General features: G+C 43.1%; 1 protein-coding gene across 1 annotated transcript in view; it reads left to right on the top strand.

The window, feature by feature from the left end:
* The window catches only part of GRHL2 (grainyhead like transcription factor 2), a 165,101-nt gene that overhangs the window by 102,321 nt on the left and 43,944 nt on the right, over positions 1–18,836 (top strand). The window contains exon 8 of the mRNA XM_082601679.1: positions 2,887–2,981. Within this exon, the coding sequence (XP_082457805.1) occupies positions 2,887–2,981 (95 nt within the window). The remainder of the gene's footprint in view (positions 1–2,886; positions 2,982–18,836) is intronic.

Raw genomic sequence — 18,836 nt, 5'->3', positions numbered from 1 at the left:
AAGTATTATACATCATTTAAGGGTCCAATAGGAGCAAAATAAGGTTATAGCATTTTATTTTAATCCAATATAATAGTATTTGGACATTAAAACTATTTTCCACAATTTTATTTAGTGACATGGAAAGATGCTGAAGATGTATTAAAGGGAAAAGAAGCAAATTAAAAAATAATTGTTTCAATATTGTGTAAAAATATTTACATATTTTGGAGAAAGGGAGACAGAGACTGAGATAGGAAAAATGAAGTCTACACAGATGTGTTTGTAGTGGGTGAGTAGATTGTGCCTGCTTTTAAATATTTTTCTTATTTGTTCATGGTATACGACTTTCCTGTGGTGAACACACAAGCTTCTATGTTAAAGTGTGTGTGCTTTATTTAAAATGTAAAGATCTATAGTTTTGCTTTAAAGTTTCCCTGAGGAAACCAATAAAACTATAGACAAAGGGCATGAATAGGCAGTTTGTATAAGGAGACAGACACCTCGTTGGCTATCCTGGATGTGAAGAGATGCTTGAACTCATAGGTGACAGAAGAAATGCAACTATAATATCATTAACATACCACTTTGTACCCACTGGATTGGCCACAAAAGTAGAAATTTGGTGAGAAAGAGGGGAAATAGAATTCTGGTCAGAGTATAGATTGACATGACTCATTATAGGAAGTGAGTCTGAGGGCCATTCTGGAGAGTACATCTCAGTAGGTTTTTCTGAAGTTAACCAGCAATCCAGGTCCCAGTAATAAGGAGTTATTTTAAAAAACACAAAATCAAACTGACTTTGTTTTATTATGGATTATTATGAACTTATTATTATTATTATTTTATTATTATTATTGGCCATGCCACGTGGCTTACAGGATATTGGTTCCTCAACCAGGGATCCACCAGGGCCCCAGCAGTGAAAGTGCTGAGTCCTAACCACTGGACCGCCAGGGAATTCCCCTAAACTTATTGATATTATTATTATGGACTTTGTTTTATTATTATTTGTGTTATGGATAGAAAAATCAAATAGGAGTCCTGCTTCTCCCAACCTAATTCACACGAACAAAATGAGTTGTATTAGTAAGAGAGGGTAATTAAAATCTTGGTAAAGGATCACATGAATTTAGATTTTGTGATAAATGAGGAGGAAATGATCTAAAAATGAACAGATATGTGAATTTTAGGAAAGCAGACTTCAAAATTTTACAGCATTAACATAGAGAACTTGCTGAAGCCTCAAGAAGCCACCAGCCGTGGAGTGATAGGGCCACTTAGAACACAGGATGAGGAAATGACCATTTGGCCAGAAACATGTCAAATTTTGTAGACAATGAACACTTTATACTTTTTACTGGAAGTCAATCATAATAACTCATCCTAACTCAGAGAGAAACATATTCAAAAAGATTTTATAAACAAAAAGACCTCCAATATCATTAGTATTGAACCTTCCTCTGGCCCCCATTGTGGGACTGGAGTGTGATGACACAGAGAAGTGTGCAGGGTCTAATTGTAAAGCATATGATAGGTCATGGTGTAAGTTTTAGCCTTAAAAAAATTATTGAAAGCACATGATTAGAGTTTTCATTTAAGAAAAATAACTATGGAAGTTTAGAAAGGAAGGACATATGTGATTAGGTGATCAAGTTGTGAGTGAACCAGACCTCAAAGAAAAGCAGATGGGCCTTACCGTCATGCCAGCCAAGCAGCACATGGCCAATGTTTACTTAGTACACAAGGGATGGAGTGAAGGTAGGATGTCATATCCAAGGAGGCCAAGAGTAGGGGGAAAATCTAGATGGTAAGCATACGCTAAAAACCTTAGGAAGTAGGAATAAGACTAGGAATGTCGTGTCTAGACCTGAAGACCAACTAAGGCAGTGACAGTGGAGACAGAGGAATATCACAGTGTTGTCTGTGGTACCAGAGAGCTGGAGACCACTGAAGGGTCCATCTCTGGGGAGAGGGGATAAGTCATTTGTAGTTGGTGGTCACCACTAAATTCTATGGAGCCACAGCTAGGATTAGGCATACAACCAGCAATGTGGATACGTCTGAAAAGGTCCATAACGAGGGTTGCCAGATAAAATACAGGGTGCCCAGTTAAATTTGAATATCTGTTAAACAACAAATACTTTTTTAGAGTATGATCCAAATATTTGCTAAATCTGGCAACCCTAGTCACAGTACGGCACAGTTTGTGAAAATGAAAACTGTGTACACAGGCAAATCAACCCAACTTATTTCATAAGGATACAGAGCAAACATGTTGATAGCTATTGTGTTTGGGGGTGGGGGATAGAGAGAATAAAAAGGAATAAATAAATATTACATAAATAAAGAAATAAGAGAGGGCCTTGAGGGGACAGGTGGTGGTAATGAGCTGAGTACGATTGACTCACTTCTCTGTACCTAAATCCAAAAAGAAGTAAAAAATAAGTTTTTCTGCACTCTTGGATTTCTTCACTGAAGCCCCAGAGACCCTGCCCAGCTGATAAAGAGAATATTCTGTCCTATGAAATGATCCCTATGGAATACTCTGGCACTGCTGGCAAAATTAAGTGGCAGAAAAGTGAATAGGAGAGGGACTAGGTAGGTGACAGGGCACTCAGGAGGAAGAAATTTATAAACCGAGTTAAAAATGAAACTAATGAACAAATCAGTTAGGAACATTGCTTCACCTAGGTTTACCCTTTTAATAGAGGAACACGCTTACATTCTGATAGAGTAAATATTAGTAAAAGATTATCAGCAAGCACAAATCCTTAACTGTTGCCATGGAGACAGACAGAAGAATAGGCAAAGTTGCAATTTCCCCACTGGAAAAATGATCATTCAATACATGTCGCCCAGTAATGCTGATTCTTTTAATACCCTTTTCTTTTTTTCATGTCACAGCTGATTACAAGGAGAGCTTTAATACGATTGGCAACATTGAAGAGATTGCATATAATGCTGTTTCCTTCACCTGGGACGTGAATGAAGAAGCTAAGGTGAGTGAAAAAGTAGCACTGATTCATTGGTCGTACCGTTTAAATACCGTGTCCTTTCTCTGCAGAGGATTCTTTTACAAAAGCCTCTGAGTAGGGAAAGATCTGTTAACTTGAGCCAGAAAAAAAGGGAAATGAACCTATGATCTTTCTCTTGAAGTCACACACATTCAATTACGCGCAGCTAAATTGCCTTTTGTGGAGCAAGGAGAAAGGGGGTGTTCCTATTCCCCTGTGGCCTCCCGCTGAACGGGCCAGGCCCCTTGTCCCTCCCAAATCCTCAGGCCCCCAAGCTCCACTTGGGGCTGACAGGACTGGGCCTGAAAAATCTTTTCTACCTGCACTGCAGTTTCCCCAAACACCTCTCCAACCGCTGCCTTCTTCAGAGGCAGGAAGGTGCTCAGAGCTACTGTCTGCACAGGTAAGCAGCTGGGCAAGCCTCCCGACCCCCGGCCCCTTTGAGGCTTAATCTGGTCAAGGGAGGGTGCAAGAAGCAGGGCTGCAGGTCTCTGAACTTGACCCCTGAGGAAGAGCCACCACCGTGACCTTGAGCCATTTCTTTCCTGTTAACCTCAAGCTTAAGCTTTTCTTATTTCTGTCTGGTGCCAGCATGGTTAAGAAGGACAACAGTAAAATCTCTGGCCAGGTGCATCCTGAGGATAGGTGTCCACCGTTGCATGGATTCGGGTAAAAAAATAAGACTTGATGATACTCAGATTTGCTTTCCAGCCATGAGTCTCTGAGTTTCTGAAAACTGAACTTTGCTGCGATGCCCACTCTTCTTCCTGTGTTCTGTACCTTCTGATTCTCGATCCTTATTTTGCACCAAAGGGAAGGTTCCAGATGAACCCTAAGCTTGTTTTCTGCTTCAGTTATGTACCATCTAGGAGGGCGTTAGAAGACTTTGTCTTCAAATTAATGAAAAGGTCAATGTAAACAACTACTTTCAATGCTTCATTGTCTGCAAGCAGGGGAAGGCCAGGTGAGAAAGGAAACTGGATGGGAGTTTGTGGGCATGACTTAGAGAAGAAGATGAATTGCTCAGTGTCTCATTTCACTCAGGTATAAAACAAAGTAAATGAAATTGGCTTTAGGCCCAAGAAAGGTGACCTAAATGGGCAAGCAGAAACAGAGCTCCATAGTAGCTGGGAGAATGTTCCAGTGGGTCAGTGCATCTGAGGGAAGGCAGGAGGCCTTGTGATGTGATGGGCACGGATGTGCAGGAAAAGCTTCTCCTCGAGGCCCCACTCCACCTCCGTTTAAAGTTCCTCACCCAAGCCCCAGGCTTTCTCCTCGTGCCCAAGCCCCAGCCTTTCTCCTCATGCCCCCTTCTCTTCTCCCAGAGGCTAGATTACTGGGCTGGGTAAGGAAAAGGCAGTGTGTGCAATGGTATCAGGGCCCAGGGTTGGAATCCTGGCAAGTCAGCTGACCTCTCTGGGCCTCAGTTCGCTCATGTAAAGCAAAACAAAACAAAACAAAACAAACTTTTCCGATTGTCCCTGCTGTACCAAGCATGTGCTGGGAGTACAATGTGTGAAAATCCAGTCTCTGAGGGAGGTAAGGGAATCGTTAGCTGGACAGCAGTGTGTGTGAGGAGTGAGAGGCAGGCCCAAGCAGAGCCATCCATTGGGAAGACAGTGGGATCCTATACTTGGAAGTGCCTTGTCAAGGTAAAGCAAGCTGTAAAAGTGAGCTGTAACTGCAGCCCTAAATTTCCTTATCATGCAATCTGATAACACGTGCTAGAAGGTGAATGTGTTAACTGTTACCAGTCAATAAGGACCTTTTAGAGAAAATGCCTAAACCTGGAGGGACATCTTGAATGATGGCGGCTCTATGGTCAACCAGTGAGGTAGTTCATTTGGGGTTGAGCTGACTTTTCTTTCATTTCCCATAGGTAAGGCTCACTTTTCTTGTTGAAATATGTTTGTGCATGTGTATTCTTCCAGGCTGACACATTTAAGGTCACATATGCTTTGACAAATGGCAGTGCTTGCTGGTTGTAGCAAAACTTGTTTCTTTAATACATATTTTCAGTAACTATTATTTGGTAGTTGTAATTGTGTGCAGTTTGGGTTAATCGATGAATAATAAAAAATAGCTCCAAATACTTCTGCCAAACTACTGGAAGAGCTTTTAAAGAAAAACCAAAGAAGTTAAATCCATTTCATTCGGTAGGCTGAGAAGATTTTTTTTTTCAACCCGCAGGATGTAAGGTTTTTCTTTAAAATATTGATTTTATAATAAGCAGGCTGCAAAAAACCCCAAAATTACATGATTGGGAAAAAGGTTTTCAACAAAGCAAGGCATAAAATCCTCTCACAGTGGAATTGTTTGTAATTTTCATACTGTGAACTTATTCTCGGGAGCAGTTGCATTTGACTTCAAGTTCCTCTTGGTAACATCCACACAGAAATCTGTTGTAGGCTTTAGGATTGTGACATTCATTCAGTGTCACATGTTGTTTTAGTTCTTGTGGCCAGAGGACACAAATCTGTGACCCGCAGCCTTCATATATTCCACAGAACGTACATGGACGTGCGTATCATGCATTTATGTACTTATATTCCAAGTTTTAAAATATTTTGCCCACATTTAATAATCAGGAGATTCAAGAAACAAACTAACAAAACAAAAACCTAAGTTTCCAGATTCTTTTGGATAATTCGAGATTCTGGCAACATGAGCCCGAGTGTTTGCAAGGCCACGAGTAGCTCTTGTGAGGTACCAGCTGTTCTCTTTAATGCTTTCCCTAGCCTTCTCCATCGTGGAACTTTCCTTGCCTGGTCCTCATGGCCATTTGAAGTTTCACACCCCAATCACACCCTCTCAGACAACTGAATATGCCGTTTACATCTTTACTGGTTCTCGGTGTTGGGGAAAGTAGTGACACAAGGGAGTTGCCGCCGTGTGGCTGAGAGGAATGGGCCAGTCAGGAACCCCACCAACCTCCCCGGGTTCCTTTGGCAACAGGCCACACAGAGGCTGACTTGTGTTGGTGCCGTTACAGAGAGCTGCTGCGCCTTTCTTTGTTTGAAAGACGGGTAGTAAATCTTGATCTTTGAGGATATTTTCTAAAAAATCAGAAACCACTTGGGTCCAAATGTGAGTGTGTACCAACAAGTTGGATAATATCACTTCAGGGGTAACAATAATGTATCATTTTTGGCACAAGACCAGCTTTGAAGTGGGATATATCCGAGAGACACTACGAATATACTTTGAGCCATGGCAGTATCATTTGAGAGATCTGTGTGTCTTCCCAAGATAGCTTCTATTTGGATATTTGGTTTTGGTGCATTTATTAAAAAAATAAAACAGTCCCGTATTTGTTAGTCTTCCCACATATGCATCATCAAGGCCTGATGACAAAAGTTATGGATTTTTCCAGAACACTACTCTTTTCTTTTGCTGCTGACCTATATTCTATTCTTACCTCTCGTTTAGCAGGAACAGAAGAAAGGAAAGAACGTGAAACTCTAATCATTTACTTTAATTTAATTACAGGAAAAGTTTGGCCAGGGAAGGTGTTCATAGAACCTAGGGGCAGGACAGGAATAAAGACGCAGACGTAGAGAATGGACTTGAGGACACAGGGAGGGGGAAGGGCAAGCTGGGACAAAGTGAGAGAGTGGCATGGACATATATACACGACCAAATGTAAAACAGATAGCTAGTGGGAAGGAGCTGCATAGCACAGGGAGATCAGCTAGGTGGTTTGTGCCCACCTAGAGGGGTGGGATAGGGAGGGTGGGAGGGAGACGCAAGAGGGAAGAGGTATGGGAACATATGTGTATGTATAGCTGATTCACTTTGTTAGAAAGCAGAAACTAACCCACCATTGTAAAGCAATTCTACTCCAATAAAGGTGTTAAAACAGAAAATGAGGTTGCGGGATTAACTGCAGATTGCCAGTCTCAAGGGCAGCGCGGTTCTGGCAAAACTACTGCAGACTTCTTCCTCCCAGAACCGGTTTTGCTGGTTGTGTTACTGCGTCTCTGCACAATGACGCCCGCAGCAGAAAGCGTCTCAGGCAGGACATTCGTTTCCCCTCAGGGTCTGTGCAGTCTGGAAGCTCCTGTAACGTGACCCGGGGTCCCTGGGCCCCTGGGAATGACTCAGGTGGCATCCAGGTGGGTGAGGTTCTGAGCATCCATGCTGGTGGAAGCTTGGAAGTTGATGAGGTTGGGGCACAGGGTGACAGAGAAAACAAAGCGCTGAAATGGGGCTCAGGCAACCAGGTATCCTCCTGGCGCGGGAATAGCCAGCTTTGTGTCTTCCCCCTTCTGAGCTTCAGTTTCTCAGCTGGAAAATGGCGGGAAGCGGAACAGGAAGGGGCTGACAAAGTATTAAGGTCCCATCCGTATGATTCTAGTGCGAGCACCACAGGGCTGCATTCTTTCACATGACTCCCACTTACAAGGTCACTTCGATCTCTCTTTCTCCCCTCAGCCAAACGCAGGTACCCACAAAGTAGATCTACTGGCCACTAATCCCCGAGATGAGAAGTTCCCAGGCAAGCCCCTATTGAATTATTGAAGGGTGGTGAGCTCAGATTCCTGGCACCGAGCGCCCGTGATGACGTCACCCCCAGGGCGGGAGCGCACAAACCCTAATTATAGGCTCCCCTTTCTCCCCGATTTCTAAGTAGATTCTTGAAACCAGGCCCCTTATTTGTGTCCAGAGCCTTTTTCTCTGTTCACAGTGATTTCAAGATTAAACCAACCTCGACGTGCTACAAAGGCCGCTCTCATGTGACCACAGAGAATTACTTGAGCGTTAAGACACTACTTAGTGCTCTAAGGAATGGGTTTCTTTTTTGTGTCTTTTCACTGGAACACCATACCAATTTCCCCCTATTTCTATGCCTCATCCTTCTCGTGGTTTATAAACTACCTGAGATGAAGGAGGCCTATTTCCATGAACTCTCTGCTGCTATGCCTTCCGGAATGATCTTGAGTCAGTGAAATGTTCCTTTTCCCTCACTACGAGCACTGCTAAATCATCAAGCAAACAAGTAGATCCACTCCTAGCCCATTCCCCTGTCTCTATGATTTAAAAAGAAAATGTATTATAATTCAGTAATATGGAGCTCTGTCTGCCCTGTGTTACTCTTTGCTGCGGTCTAGCCCAGCACCTCTGCTTGCGGAAGCGCAGTGACTGCGCTCTGGAGGGATGCCTACCCCGCCCCGCCCCGTCCCCCCCCTCTTGAGTTGCAGGGGGGGCTTCCAGAGAGGCGCTGTCAGGCCCTCTGCTTTGCAAGATCAGGTGGGAAACGTTCTTCCTGCGTCTTGGTATTTGGGAGGAACTTTCAGACCAGAAGATGCTGCAGTTTTAGAGAGAGTCAAGGACACAGATAAGGCATATTTTCATCCCTGTTAACAGATTTTTGTGGTGAAACTGAGGGTGGGCAGGGCTGAAAACTGGTTAGGGTGAGGTGGGAAGTAGAGAGGCTGAGAGACACCATGGATCATTTATCTGTGCATCTCAGATTCTGATTCCACTAAATATCAACTTTCTTCATAACAGGCTCTGCAAGATTGGGCAAGTGGAAAAGGTGGACTTTGAACCATGTCCCTCTGAGTCCAGAGTCCATGTTCTTAAACCATCCCAACAGAGGGATACCTGTAATTTGTTTTAGACCAAAGAATGCTATGACTTTCCTTCTCAAAGAAATGTATAGGGTACAACCTAGAAAGAAAGAAGTCAAATGAATCTCATTTCCTTGAGCAAAGCAATTCTATCAAGTCACACTGCTTTTGCCACCCATCTCCCCCACTCCCACCAACAAAGATGGGCTCACGGACCCAACACTTCCAGCACAAAGGTCTCTTCCTATCCGTGTCTTTGGTTGCCCTGGTACATTACCGGTTGATGTCATACATATTATTGACCAGAATGCATATGGGAGTGAGGACTGTTTGGATTCCTTGCCCTCTTCAACTGAGTGTGTGTGTATGTGTGTGTATTAGCCTAACATTAGTGATCTCATTTGCCTAATTATGACCTCGCTCTGTGTTAATTGAAGATCAGTGCATGCTTTCTAATAGTGCAGCTCTGAGGCATAGCAATGTTTTCTTCTCCATACCTTACACATTTATTCTCCATTTCCCCCACTTCTCTCTAGCTCCTTTCCCTGGTATCCTGAATTTCATTTTCACACTCATTTACATTATTTCTGTACACTTTTCTTTTATGTTTTGGTTTTTTCCTGTTATGAACAGTGAAGACTGTTCCTTACTCTTTTTTGCAATACCATGTAGGAAGCACAGCATGAAAACATTCGAAGCAAGGATGACGATTATTATTCGAGAAAATGAAGGTTGCAGAAGGCACACAATGGCTCCCTGCTTTATGTTTGCAACTTAAGAAATACAGTAAATGAAAACCCATATTTACCAAGCTGGTAAATTGGAAGTAAATATTTACACATAAACAATATTTATTTTATATTTAGATTCCTCTCACTTTGGGTCCCTTTGGATGCTATAAATGAATTGCACTTGCAAAAGAGATTTTCATGTAATTTTTTTTTATTGAAATATAGTTGATTTACAGTGTTTTGTTCATTTCTGGTGTACAGCGCAGTGATTCAGTTTCCATGTAATTTTTTAAATTGAGAGAAAATGCCAGATGAGAGGATGCATGTTGATATTCCCTCTAGGCCCTATTTCCCTTAATATTTTTGCCTTATTTCTTGCCTTTGTGTCTGATTTTGCACTAATACCAAGGAGATGTCATTTGAGAACTGAGACCCAGTCTGAGGGGTGTAAACATGGATGTGCTAAGAGGAATCAGCTGGCTGAGCAGGAAAACGAAAGTGAAAGTTGGGGGCTTCCCTGGTGGCACAGTGGTTGGGAGTCCGCCTGCCGATGCAGGGGACGCAGGTTCGTGCCCCGGTCCGGGGGGATCCCACATGCCGCGGAGCGGCTGGGCCCGTGAGCCATGGCCGCTGGGCCTGTGCATCCGGAGCCTGTGCTCCACAGTGGGAGAGGCCACAACAGTGAGAGGCCCACGTACTGCAAAAAGAAAAAAAAAAAAGTGAAAGTTGGGAGTAAAAAGTTCTCTTCCAGGTTTGCAATTCTATCCTTAAGGAAGAAAATGAAGTTGATTGAATGCCCCCCGCACTGCCCTGCAGCTGCCCTGGACATAAGGACATTTGATGGGGCCCGTGTCATGAATTGCTTCATATTGTGAGACATAAATAAAACTCTCATATCAGGTGACTTACTTCTATCATGTTAAGTCCAGGTTTCTTCCTTTTCTTCCTGTGTGGTTCAGCCCGTTCTCTTCCCAGTGCTGTCTTTTCAAGGTACAACAAGTGGTCAGGAAGCCAAACCTAGCTCTTTACTCTATCAGCTGCTAAGGGGTAGGAAACAGCCCCTCAGTCCTCAGATCTCAATGTTAGTAGCTTCAAAGACAGGATGGTGCAAATGGCAGTGCTTTGATCACAGCCTATGTAAAGGCAGTAAACTAGAGAAAATGTAAGTGTTCTAACCTTCTTGTACCCTGTAAATTATTCAGTCTCTCTTTGTGGAAAATATGGTAATGCTCATTCAAAGACTGTTTTGACATTTAGTACCAAATCACAGCAGAACCATTAAAATTGTCCCAAATTTATCTCACCCACCTTCCTTTTCTCTCTCTCTCTCAACATTTCTTTTTGGTCTAAAAGATTTAATCAGTTTTTATGGGGCTCCACTGTGTGTCAAGCAAAGTGCTTTAGAAAGTTACAGTTTCGATAGTCTTGACGAATCACGCCTTCCAAGGGGATGCTTCTAAATGGACTGTATTCTCTTTCTGCCAAACTCCAGTGCTGGACACCAGGGAGAAGGGGAGATGTGTAAATATTGATTTTCAAGATGAAAAGAGAACCCAAAGGACCGGCCAAAGGAAGCCATACTCCTGAGTGCCCTGTGGGTTCATGACCTAGTTTGTTTCCCTGACCTCCACCTCCCATCAGCAGTCCAGGGGGTCCTCTTTCTGCTTACAAGACAGTCCAGGATGCAGTGGAGCTGATGGATATTACTGATAAAGACAAAGTTATATCCTAATGTTTTGACTAAATAGAGCCCAGGTTTCGGCAGGTCATCATATGGCAGAATAGAGAATATTATAGGGCATCTTCCATGCTCTCCAGAGTAAAGAAGGGGTGGGGAAGGCTCCTGGGAGGGGTCTTGAAAGGTTGAGATACACACTGCAAAGCAGGGCAAATGGCATTTTTATGCGTTTGCTGGGGCGTGGTGTGGGTGAAGGAAGCTTTAAAAGGGAAAGGTAAACATTTGCTGGAGTCTTTGGTATTGAACTTAAAGCCACGCCTTTGTTCCAGTTTTATAAGGTAATGGATGGGAGAAAAGCTATAAAGCTGGAGTTAATTCATATATAGAAGGAATAATCTTTAGAAACCATCTCATCCAAGCTATCTATGGCTTGATCTTTTGTTAGAATGTGGAGTATCCATGGTTTCTGGCCTGAATTCTGCTGAGGGCTCTGTAACTCACATGTATCAACTGTTGTGTGTATTCAGAGACTGAGATCGCATACTTGGATTTCATAGACTGACGTGTGTGTGTGTGTGTGTGTGTGTGTGTGTGTGTGTGTGTACCATGGCTAGTATTTATTCAGTGATTACCATATACCAGGCACTCTGCCAGGTGCTTTATATACCTTATGCAATATTCATACTTTAAGTGGAGATCATTTTTCATTTAAATAATAGAGGTTGAAGTCCAGAGAGCTTGCACAGCAGAGCTGGGATTCCCACCCTGGGAATGTCTGTCTGAAATGAAGCATGTGCTCTTTCCATAGTGCCTTTTCGTCTTGGGCAGAGGTAGTCATAGTATCTTCTATATCATCTGTGGCAAAGGTGCAGTCATCCCCTCCAAGCAGCTTGCCTACTGTACATCACGTGCTGGGCCAGGCAGTGGGAATTTACAGACACACCAGCCAAGCAGAGTGTCTGCTGCTCTCAGAGGACATTTTGGCTGGGCCGAGAACTCAGACATATCTGTAAATGACTGTAATATGAGGAAGAAAGTGACAAAGACTGTAATGAAAACAGAATTAAAGGGCCAGGAGAGTTCTGGAGAGGGAGATAGCCCTGTTTTTTATTTTATTTTTTTATCACAAAATAAAAAGATTTATTTTCTTGAGCACAAATAAGCATCCACCTACTAGATTAGTAGCCCGGAGCTTTTTGGTAACTTTATTTTTTAAAACCATTTTTTAAATTGAAGTATAGTTGATTTATAATGTTGTGTTAGTTTCAGGTGTATAGCAAAGTGATTCAGTTATATATTTTTTTTGTTTTTTCAGATTCTTTTCCATTATAGGTTATTAGAAGATATATAACTCCCTGTGTTGTACAGTAGGTCCTTGTTGGTTATCTATTTTATATATAGTAGAGTGTATATGTTAACCCCAAACTCCTAATTCATCCCTCCCCTGCCCCCCACCCCACCCCCGCTCTGCCATCCCCTTTGGTAACCATAAGTTTGTTTTTCATGTCTGTGAGTCTATTTCGGTTTTGTAAATAAGTTCATTTTTTAATTTGTTTTTATTTTTATAAAACATTTCTATTAAGTTTTCTATTTAAAAAATTTTCCCAATTTCTTATGTAAAAAATTACAAATGAAAAGTTGAAAGAATAATACAGTTCTTACCACATACCCTTCACCTAGATTGACTCGTTGTTAGTCTTTTGCCGACTTGCTTTCTCTTCTCTCTCTCTCTCTCTCTCTCTCTCTCTCTCTCTCACACACACACACACACACACACACACTCTTTTCTCTACTAAAGATTTCAGCACGTAGAGAGGGCACCATTCTGTGGGATCAGGGAACACTCGAGGGAGGGTATGGCACGGGAGTTGTGTCTTAAGGGTCGGGTGGAATTTAGACGAGTGTGGGTTGGAAAGGGGAGCCAGGTGGAAGGACGGGGCACTCAAAGGTGCAGAGACTGGCCATAGAAGAAGAGCCGGGAGTGGTGGAGCTCGGGAGAGAATTTCAAGTGGGCTGTAAGGAGGGGACAAGAGACGCCAGGAGAAGGGGTGAGATGCCGCGGAGAGAATTGGAGGGTTTGCGAAAGAGGGTCAAGGTGGGAACTTTAGACCCACCCATTTAGGGGAGGTGGGGGAAGAGGAACCAAAGGAGGAAAGGGTGGTCGGGAAGGAGAGGACAGGAGGATGGGGGAGAGGAGGAAGTGGCCAGTGAAGTGGGTGTTGTAGGCAGTGGTTTCTCACAGCCTGAGCCTCCACAAACAGCAGCAGCAGCAACTTGGGAAATTGTTAGAAAGGCAGATGCTAGGACCTCCTACCTCAGACCTACTGAATTGGAAACTCCAAGGGGGCAGAGTCTTAACGTGTTGTAACAGGGCCTTCTGGTTGCATACCCCTGCTTATAAGGATGCTACTGAGAAGGCTGACCTGGAAGAAATCAATCTCGGTAGAAGAGTGGAGTCCAAAGTCAGATTCAAAATAGTTGGTGACATGGCCTTTACTTACAGCCGGTAAATTATATGTGCTCATGTTGAAAGCATGCATTGCAGCATTGTTTACAAGATGAAAAGACTGGAAACAGCCTCACGTTAAAGAAATTGTTATTCCATAATCATGGTTCTTTTAAAAAAGAAAAAGAAAGAGCTGTCTTCAAAATATCTTGTCAAATGGAAAAAGCAGGCTGCAGAACTGTGTGTTTACTGTGCTACCATTTGTATAGAAAAGGAAAGGATATGAATTTGCATAGCTTGTTTCTAGAAGGATGCGCAAGAAAGTGTGAAGGATACTCAAGAAGCTGTTGGTTGGGGAACAATGCCGGCGGGGGAGGGGGTGTGGTTTCCACATTTGCCCTTTTGAACTTTGTGCTAGATTCAGATATTACAAACTCAAAACAAGTTTTAAGTATTAAACATGAACAGAAAAGGTTTAAAATAATAACAAATGATCAGAAGTTTGAGTGAGTGTCTCTTTCAGTCTCTGCGTAAATTCTTCCTCCCACTGAGAGCTCATTATTTATGAAACAGGCCAACCCATTGTTACACAATGTCCAAATTTTTCCTTGTCCTGAGGTGCTGTTTCACAAGACCTGTTCAGGTGACGGAGCTGAGTGGCAGAGACTGGCCATTGGCAGAGTGAGGATGGTTCTGCCCGGGAGAGGTCGCCCTCGCTCTCTCCCCACCAAAGCCTATGACTCTACCCCTGAAAAGTGTCCCACAGAGATAGATTTTATGTTTCAAAAATCAATTCACCTTCATAAGATATCTCTCTATTTGAGTTCTGTGAATCTAACTAATATACTTTGGAATCATTTGGGAAGAACATCACAAAATGCCTTGACAGTTGGGGAGCTAATATGTATGGGGCTTTGTGGACTGTGCCGTGGGGCTGAGGAGGAGCTTGGAGTCAGAGAGTAGGGCTGGCTGGGTGACCAGGCATCTGAGAAGATGGAGATCATGGTGGGCACAGGAAGCTGCCGTAGATTTTCGTAGCACTTTACAGTTTAAAAACGTGATCTCAGGGGCTTCCCTGGTGGCGCAGTGGTTGAGAGTCCACCTGCCGATGCAGGGGACACAGGTTCGTGCCCCGGTCCGGGAAGATGCCATGGAGCGGCTGGGCCCGTGAGCCATGGCTGTTGAGCCTGCGTGTCTGGAGCCTGTGCTCCGCAACGGGAGAGGCCACAACAGTGAGAGGCCCGCGTACCGCAAAAAAGAAAAAAAAAAACGTGATCTCATTTTAAAGTGTCACAGTAGCAAGCTAGGGATTGTTATACCTATTTAAAAGATGAGGCAAATGAGGCCCAGAAAGGTTCAATTAGTCCAAGGCCATAGTGTCAGGATTTGCACCAGGGACGTAATGTTGAGTCTCCTGTACCTTTTTTTTCTTGCCGTGCTTCCCTCTCATTCCGCCCTCCAGCTTCACAGAACGCTCTTTCCTCTTAAAAAACTTCTCCTGTGAGTTGATCCCATTTAATCCCTGCTTCCAGGGCTCTTAGCTCCCACAGAGCCTCCTTCCGTAGCCTCATGTTCATCCTCTCTTGCTGTGTGAACACCTTGTCCATCCTGGAAGAACACCTCTGCGTGGCCCCGCTGCCCGTGTTCCTGCCCAGCCTCCTGCCTCTGCCAGACTCCCCAGCCGAGGTGCTCCCTCTCCACCTTGGTGTCCTGGCTCCCTCACCCCAGCAATCTAGCTTCCTGTCCTTCCCTCTAGGAGTCGGGCCTCCAGAGGGGGCGCAGACCCTCTACTTCTGATCCCGGTGGTCTTTCCTTAGTCCTCACTCTGTCCTCTTGGTAACTTGGATGTTGAATACTGGGGCCACAGTGATACACCCTTGACCTCATCACGTGTTCCTGACCTGATCACAGTGATGCAAGCATCTTGGTTGGCCTCTTCTCTCCCCAACGGCCTTTTTTCAGGCCCCCTCTGAACCTCCCACTAGGCTGGTCTCTTCCCTCTTTTGAGAGCCAGGATGCACTTTCTTCTCCTCCATCTCTTTTTTCTAGCTCAGGACACCTATAGGAAATCTTCCCTTGTTGAGCTCTCTCCTTTTTTTCAAGTTCTTACAGTATGTACAGCCTGAGATATTCAACTTAGTTCCTACTTCTGTACACTCCAACAGTGTATTGAGAGACGTTTTGTCTCCCCTCTTCCTTGAGGGCAGGGCCCTACCATAGATTTCTATATCTCCTGTAGCATCTGTATACAACATCTTCAGTAGCATGTATACATGTATCAATACATACATGCATATGTACATACATACATTCATACTGATTATATAATTGGTGCTAGACTTGTGTTTGTTGATATACAGATAGATAACATTTTTTTGAGGATAAATGTGGTCAGAGCAGCTAACTCTGCTGTATTATCTTGACAACTTCAGCTATACAGAGCAATCCTGACTCTTAGGATGTTTTGCTTATGAAAGCGAGAACATGGATAAAGAGGGAAATGTGTATTTAGAAAAGTAATTTTCTCTTAATTCGTTGGACAGATATTTGTTGAGTATCTCCCATGGGCCTGGCACTGGGAGTAGAGTGAGCTTGAGGCAGACAGGGCCCTCCTCTTACGTGTTTAGCGTCGCATGGAGCAGACAGATAACTAAGCACTAAACAAAGAAACAAGATAAATCCAAATAATGTTCAGTCCTATGAAGCAGCCAGAAAAGAGCAGCACGGTAGGGCGTGCTACTCGTCATGGGCAGAGGTGGGAGAAGGAGGAGGGAGACAGCTCTAGATGGCCAAGGTGGGGATTGCTGAAGAGTTGACATTGGACTGAAACCTGAACGAGAAGAAGGAGCGGGCAGTGATGATCCTGGGGCCAGCCTTGGAGGTGGAGGGCACAGCACATAGCAAAGACTGGCAATGGGGAACAAACTGGGCATATTCTGGCAGTGGAGAATATTGAGTACTAAAGGAATATGGAAAATGTGGTAGACTATGTGCGTAAGCCCAAAGTGTATCTGTGCACACCCACAGTATCTGTAGGAGAAAATGAAGAAATCTATTCTCAGGTTTTAAATCATTCCCTAAAGGAGCTATATCTATATAATGGAGGTGTCAGGAAATCTAGGAGTTTCTTAGATAACTCAACAAAATCACAAACTCTCTGAGGGCAGAGAATCTCAGCCTTCTTGTGTCCCACCTTGTAGCATGATGCCAGGCACAGAGAGAAGATATTTGATAAATATTTGATGAATTAACGCATGGAGAAAATGAATAATTGCCCAAGACTGAGATTTCATATGTTAATATTATTTACTTTTAGTTTGTCTTTCTGTCTCAATTTAGCTTTGCATTTGTACCAAATGCAATCATATAAATGGGAAAAAATGCTGAAATGTGAGAAAACCATCTATAAGGTCTTTAATAATTCTAAGAACCAGAAAGAAAATAGAGTATGGAAACTGGCAAGAGCACACTTAACGTATTAATATATTGCTTGCATTTTACAGCGAAAATGCTGATTTCTTGCTATATGCCATGTCTGTAATTTGGAGGCTAATGTGTGTGCAATTTCTTGTAAAAGAGCTCTTAAGAGTCTCAACCTTAGGAAATAAGTAGCTTTCTTAGTCTCTAATCAGAGGATCTTCTTGAAAATACAAATTACAATTGTTTAAAGAGGAAAATAAACAATTTTCATCAAATCATGGACTTTATGATTTTTTAAATCCCAAATTGCTTTGTAAATCAAGATTGGCCTATGTTTTTTTTGTTTTTTTTTTTTGCAGTATGCGGTCCTCTCACTGCTGTGGCCTCTCCCGTTGCGGAGCACAGGCTCCAGACGTGCAGGCTCAGCGGCCATGGCTCACGGGCCCAGCTGCTCCGCGGCATGCGGGCTCCTCCCGGACTGGGGCACGAACCCGGGTCCCCTGCATCAGCAGGCGGATTCCCAATCACTGCGCCACCAGGGAAGCCCTGGCCTATGTATTTTAATGGCAAACTCTCAGAAAAACCTTGGGAGTTAATAATCAAGTTAATGCAGCAATTCTAAAGCCCATTAATCTGTATTTGTTTTAATAAATCTTACTACACACATAATGCACAACTGAGAGGTATTATAACCTGGGTAAAGTCACTTTTCTTGTGTAGGAACTACAAAATGGGAATTGCAATTCATGTGTCAAAAAATGATTTTATTAAAAATGATCAGTTTTCATGAGACTGCCTCTATTTCTGGAAAGGTCTTGGTACCTTTACAAATGCCCTTTCTATCTGAATCAATCTTTGAACCAATGACAGAATTAAAATTGTATCTATTATCTGCCTGGATAGACCTGATTCAATTAAAACTTTTCTAAAAAATAAATTATGTGCTGTAAGAATGATAGGAAAATAACATTCATAACTCTTGGTTGGCAGACCAATTGTTCATGGCATTTCTTTACATAATTAGGGCTTCTACTAAAGTTAAAAAGAACTTTCTGTGCTTGACATTTGGATGAACACTGGTGAGGGAAAGCATACCTTTTCCCTAAGTTTCTGTGATACACATTTACAAACAGTGCTTTGTAGATAAACTTCCAAGAAATTTGTTGTCACATTTGCCTGCTGGGTATAGAGCTCAGACATGGTTGGGTTTGCAAGATGAAACAAATTAATGCTTATCAGTCCCAAGCTGAGGTTTTAGTTAATGTCCTTCCATGCCTTCCCAACCCCCGTAATTGCAGTTAAAGTTCAACCATTCAGGTTTTAAGTGCAGCACAGCGAGACTGTGATTGATATCATCAGGCACATAGACTGTGCTTTGCTATTGGGTCAGACAGCCAGGCAAGAAGAAAGCAGTGCCAACCCTATTGTAAAATCCCTGCTTGTTAGGATAAGTCTGGAAGCTGGCAACACAGTGTAGCAGAGAAGGCAGATTCTCGTGTTGTTTACTTTTTATGGAATCAGGAGGCCATGAATCAAAGAAGGCCCACTGGGTCTTCTTCTAAGGACCTTTCTGCATTAAGAGGACCTAAGTCTAAGTGTCTCCTAGTGGTAGAGTCCAGTTTGTAGACCTTGTCTACTGGATGGCTGATCGTTACAGCTCCTCCAAGGAGGATTTCTTGTATGTATTGTAGGATACTGCCAGTAAGCATCTATTATTTCAATGGATCTGTCCTACTCAAGTGGCGCCTATAAAAATACATGTTCCATCAGCTAAGCTTTCTTAATTGAGACTTGGAGCTGACAAGGCCACGATTAATATTGCTTCCTGCCTGTCTGAGTGTATGTCCACTGTGAGTGACGTATGGATATATCAGTAAGCCCAACCATGAATCCTATTAGCTTAGGAAATACAGAACACTTTTCTCTTCTGGCTTCTGCAGGACTAGGCAGGATTTATGAGGGTGAGGAAAAAAACTAGTCTGGTTGAGGACC

The sequence above is a fragment of the Mesoplodon mirus genome, assembly GCF_964341445.2.
Source record: "Mesoplodon mirus genome assembly, chromosome: 16".
NCBI lineage: Eukaryota > Metazoa > Chordata > Mammalia > Artiodactyla > Ziphiidae > Mesoplodon > Mesoplodon mirus.
The sequence above is the reverse complement of the archived record's forward strand: the minus strand, read 5'-3'. Positions and strand labels throughout refer to the sequence as shown.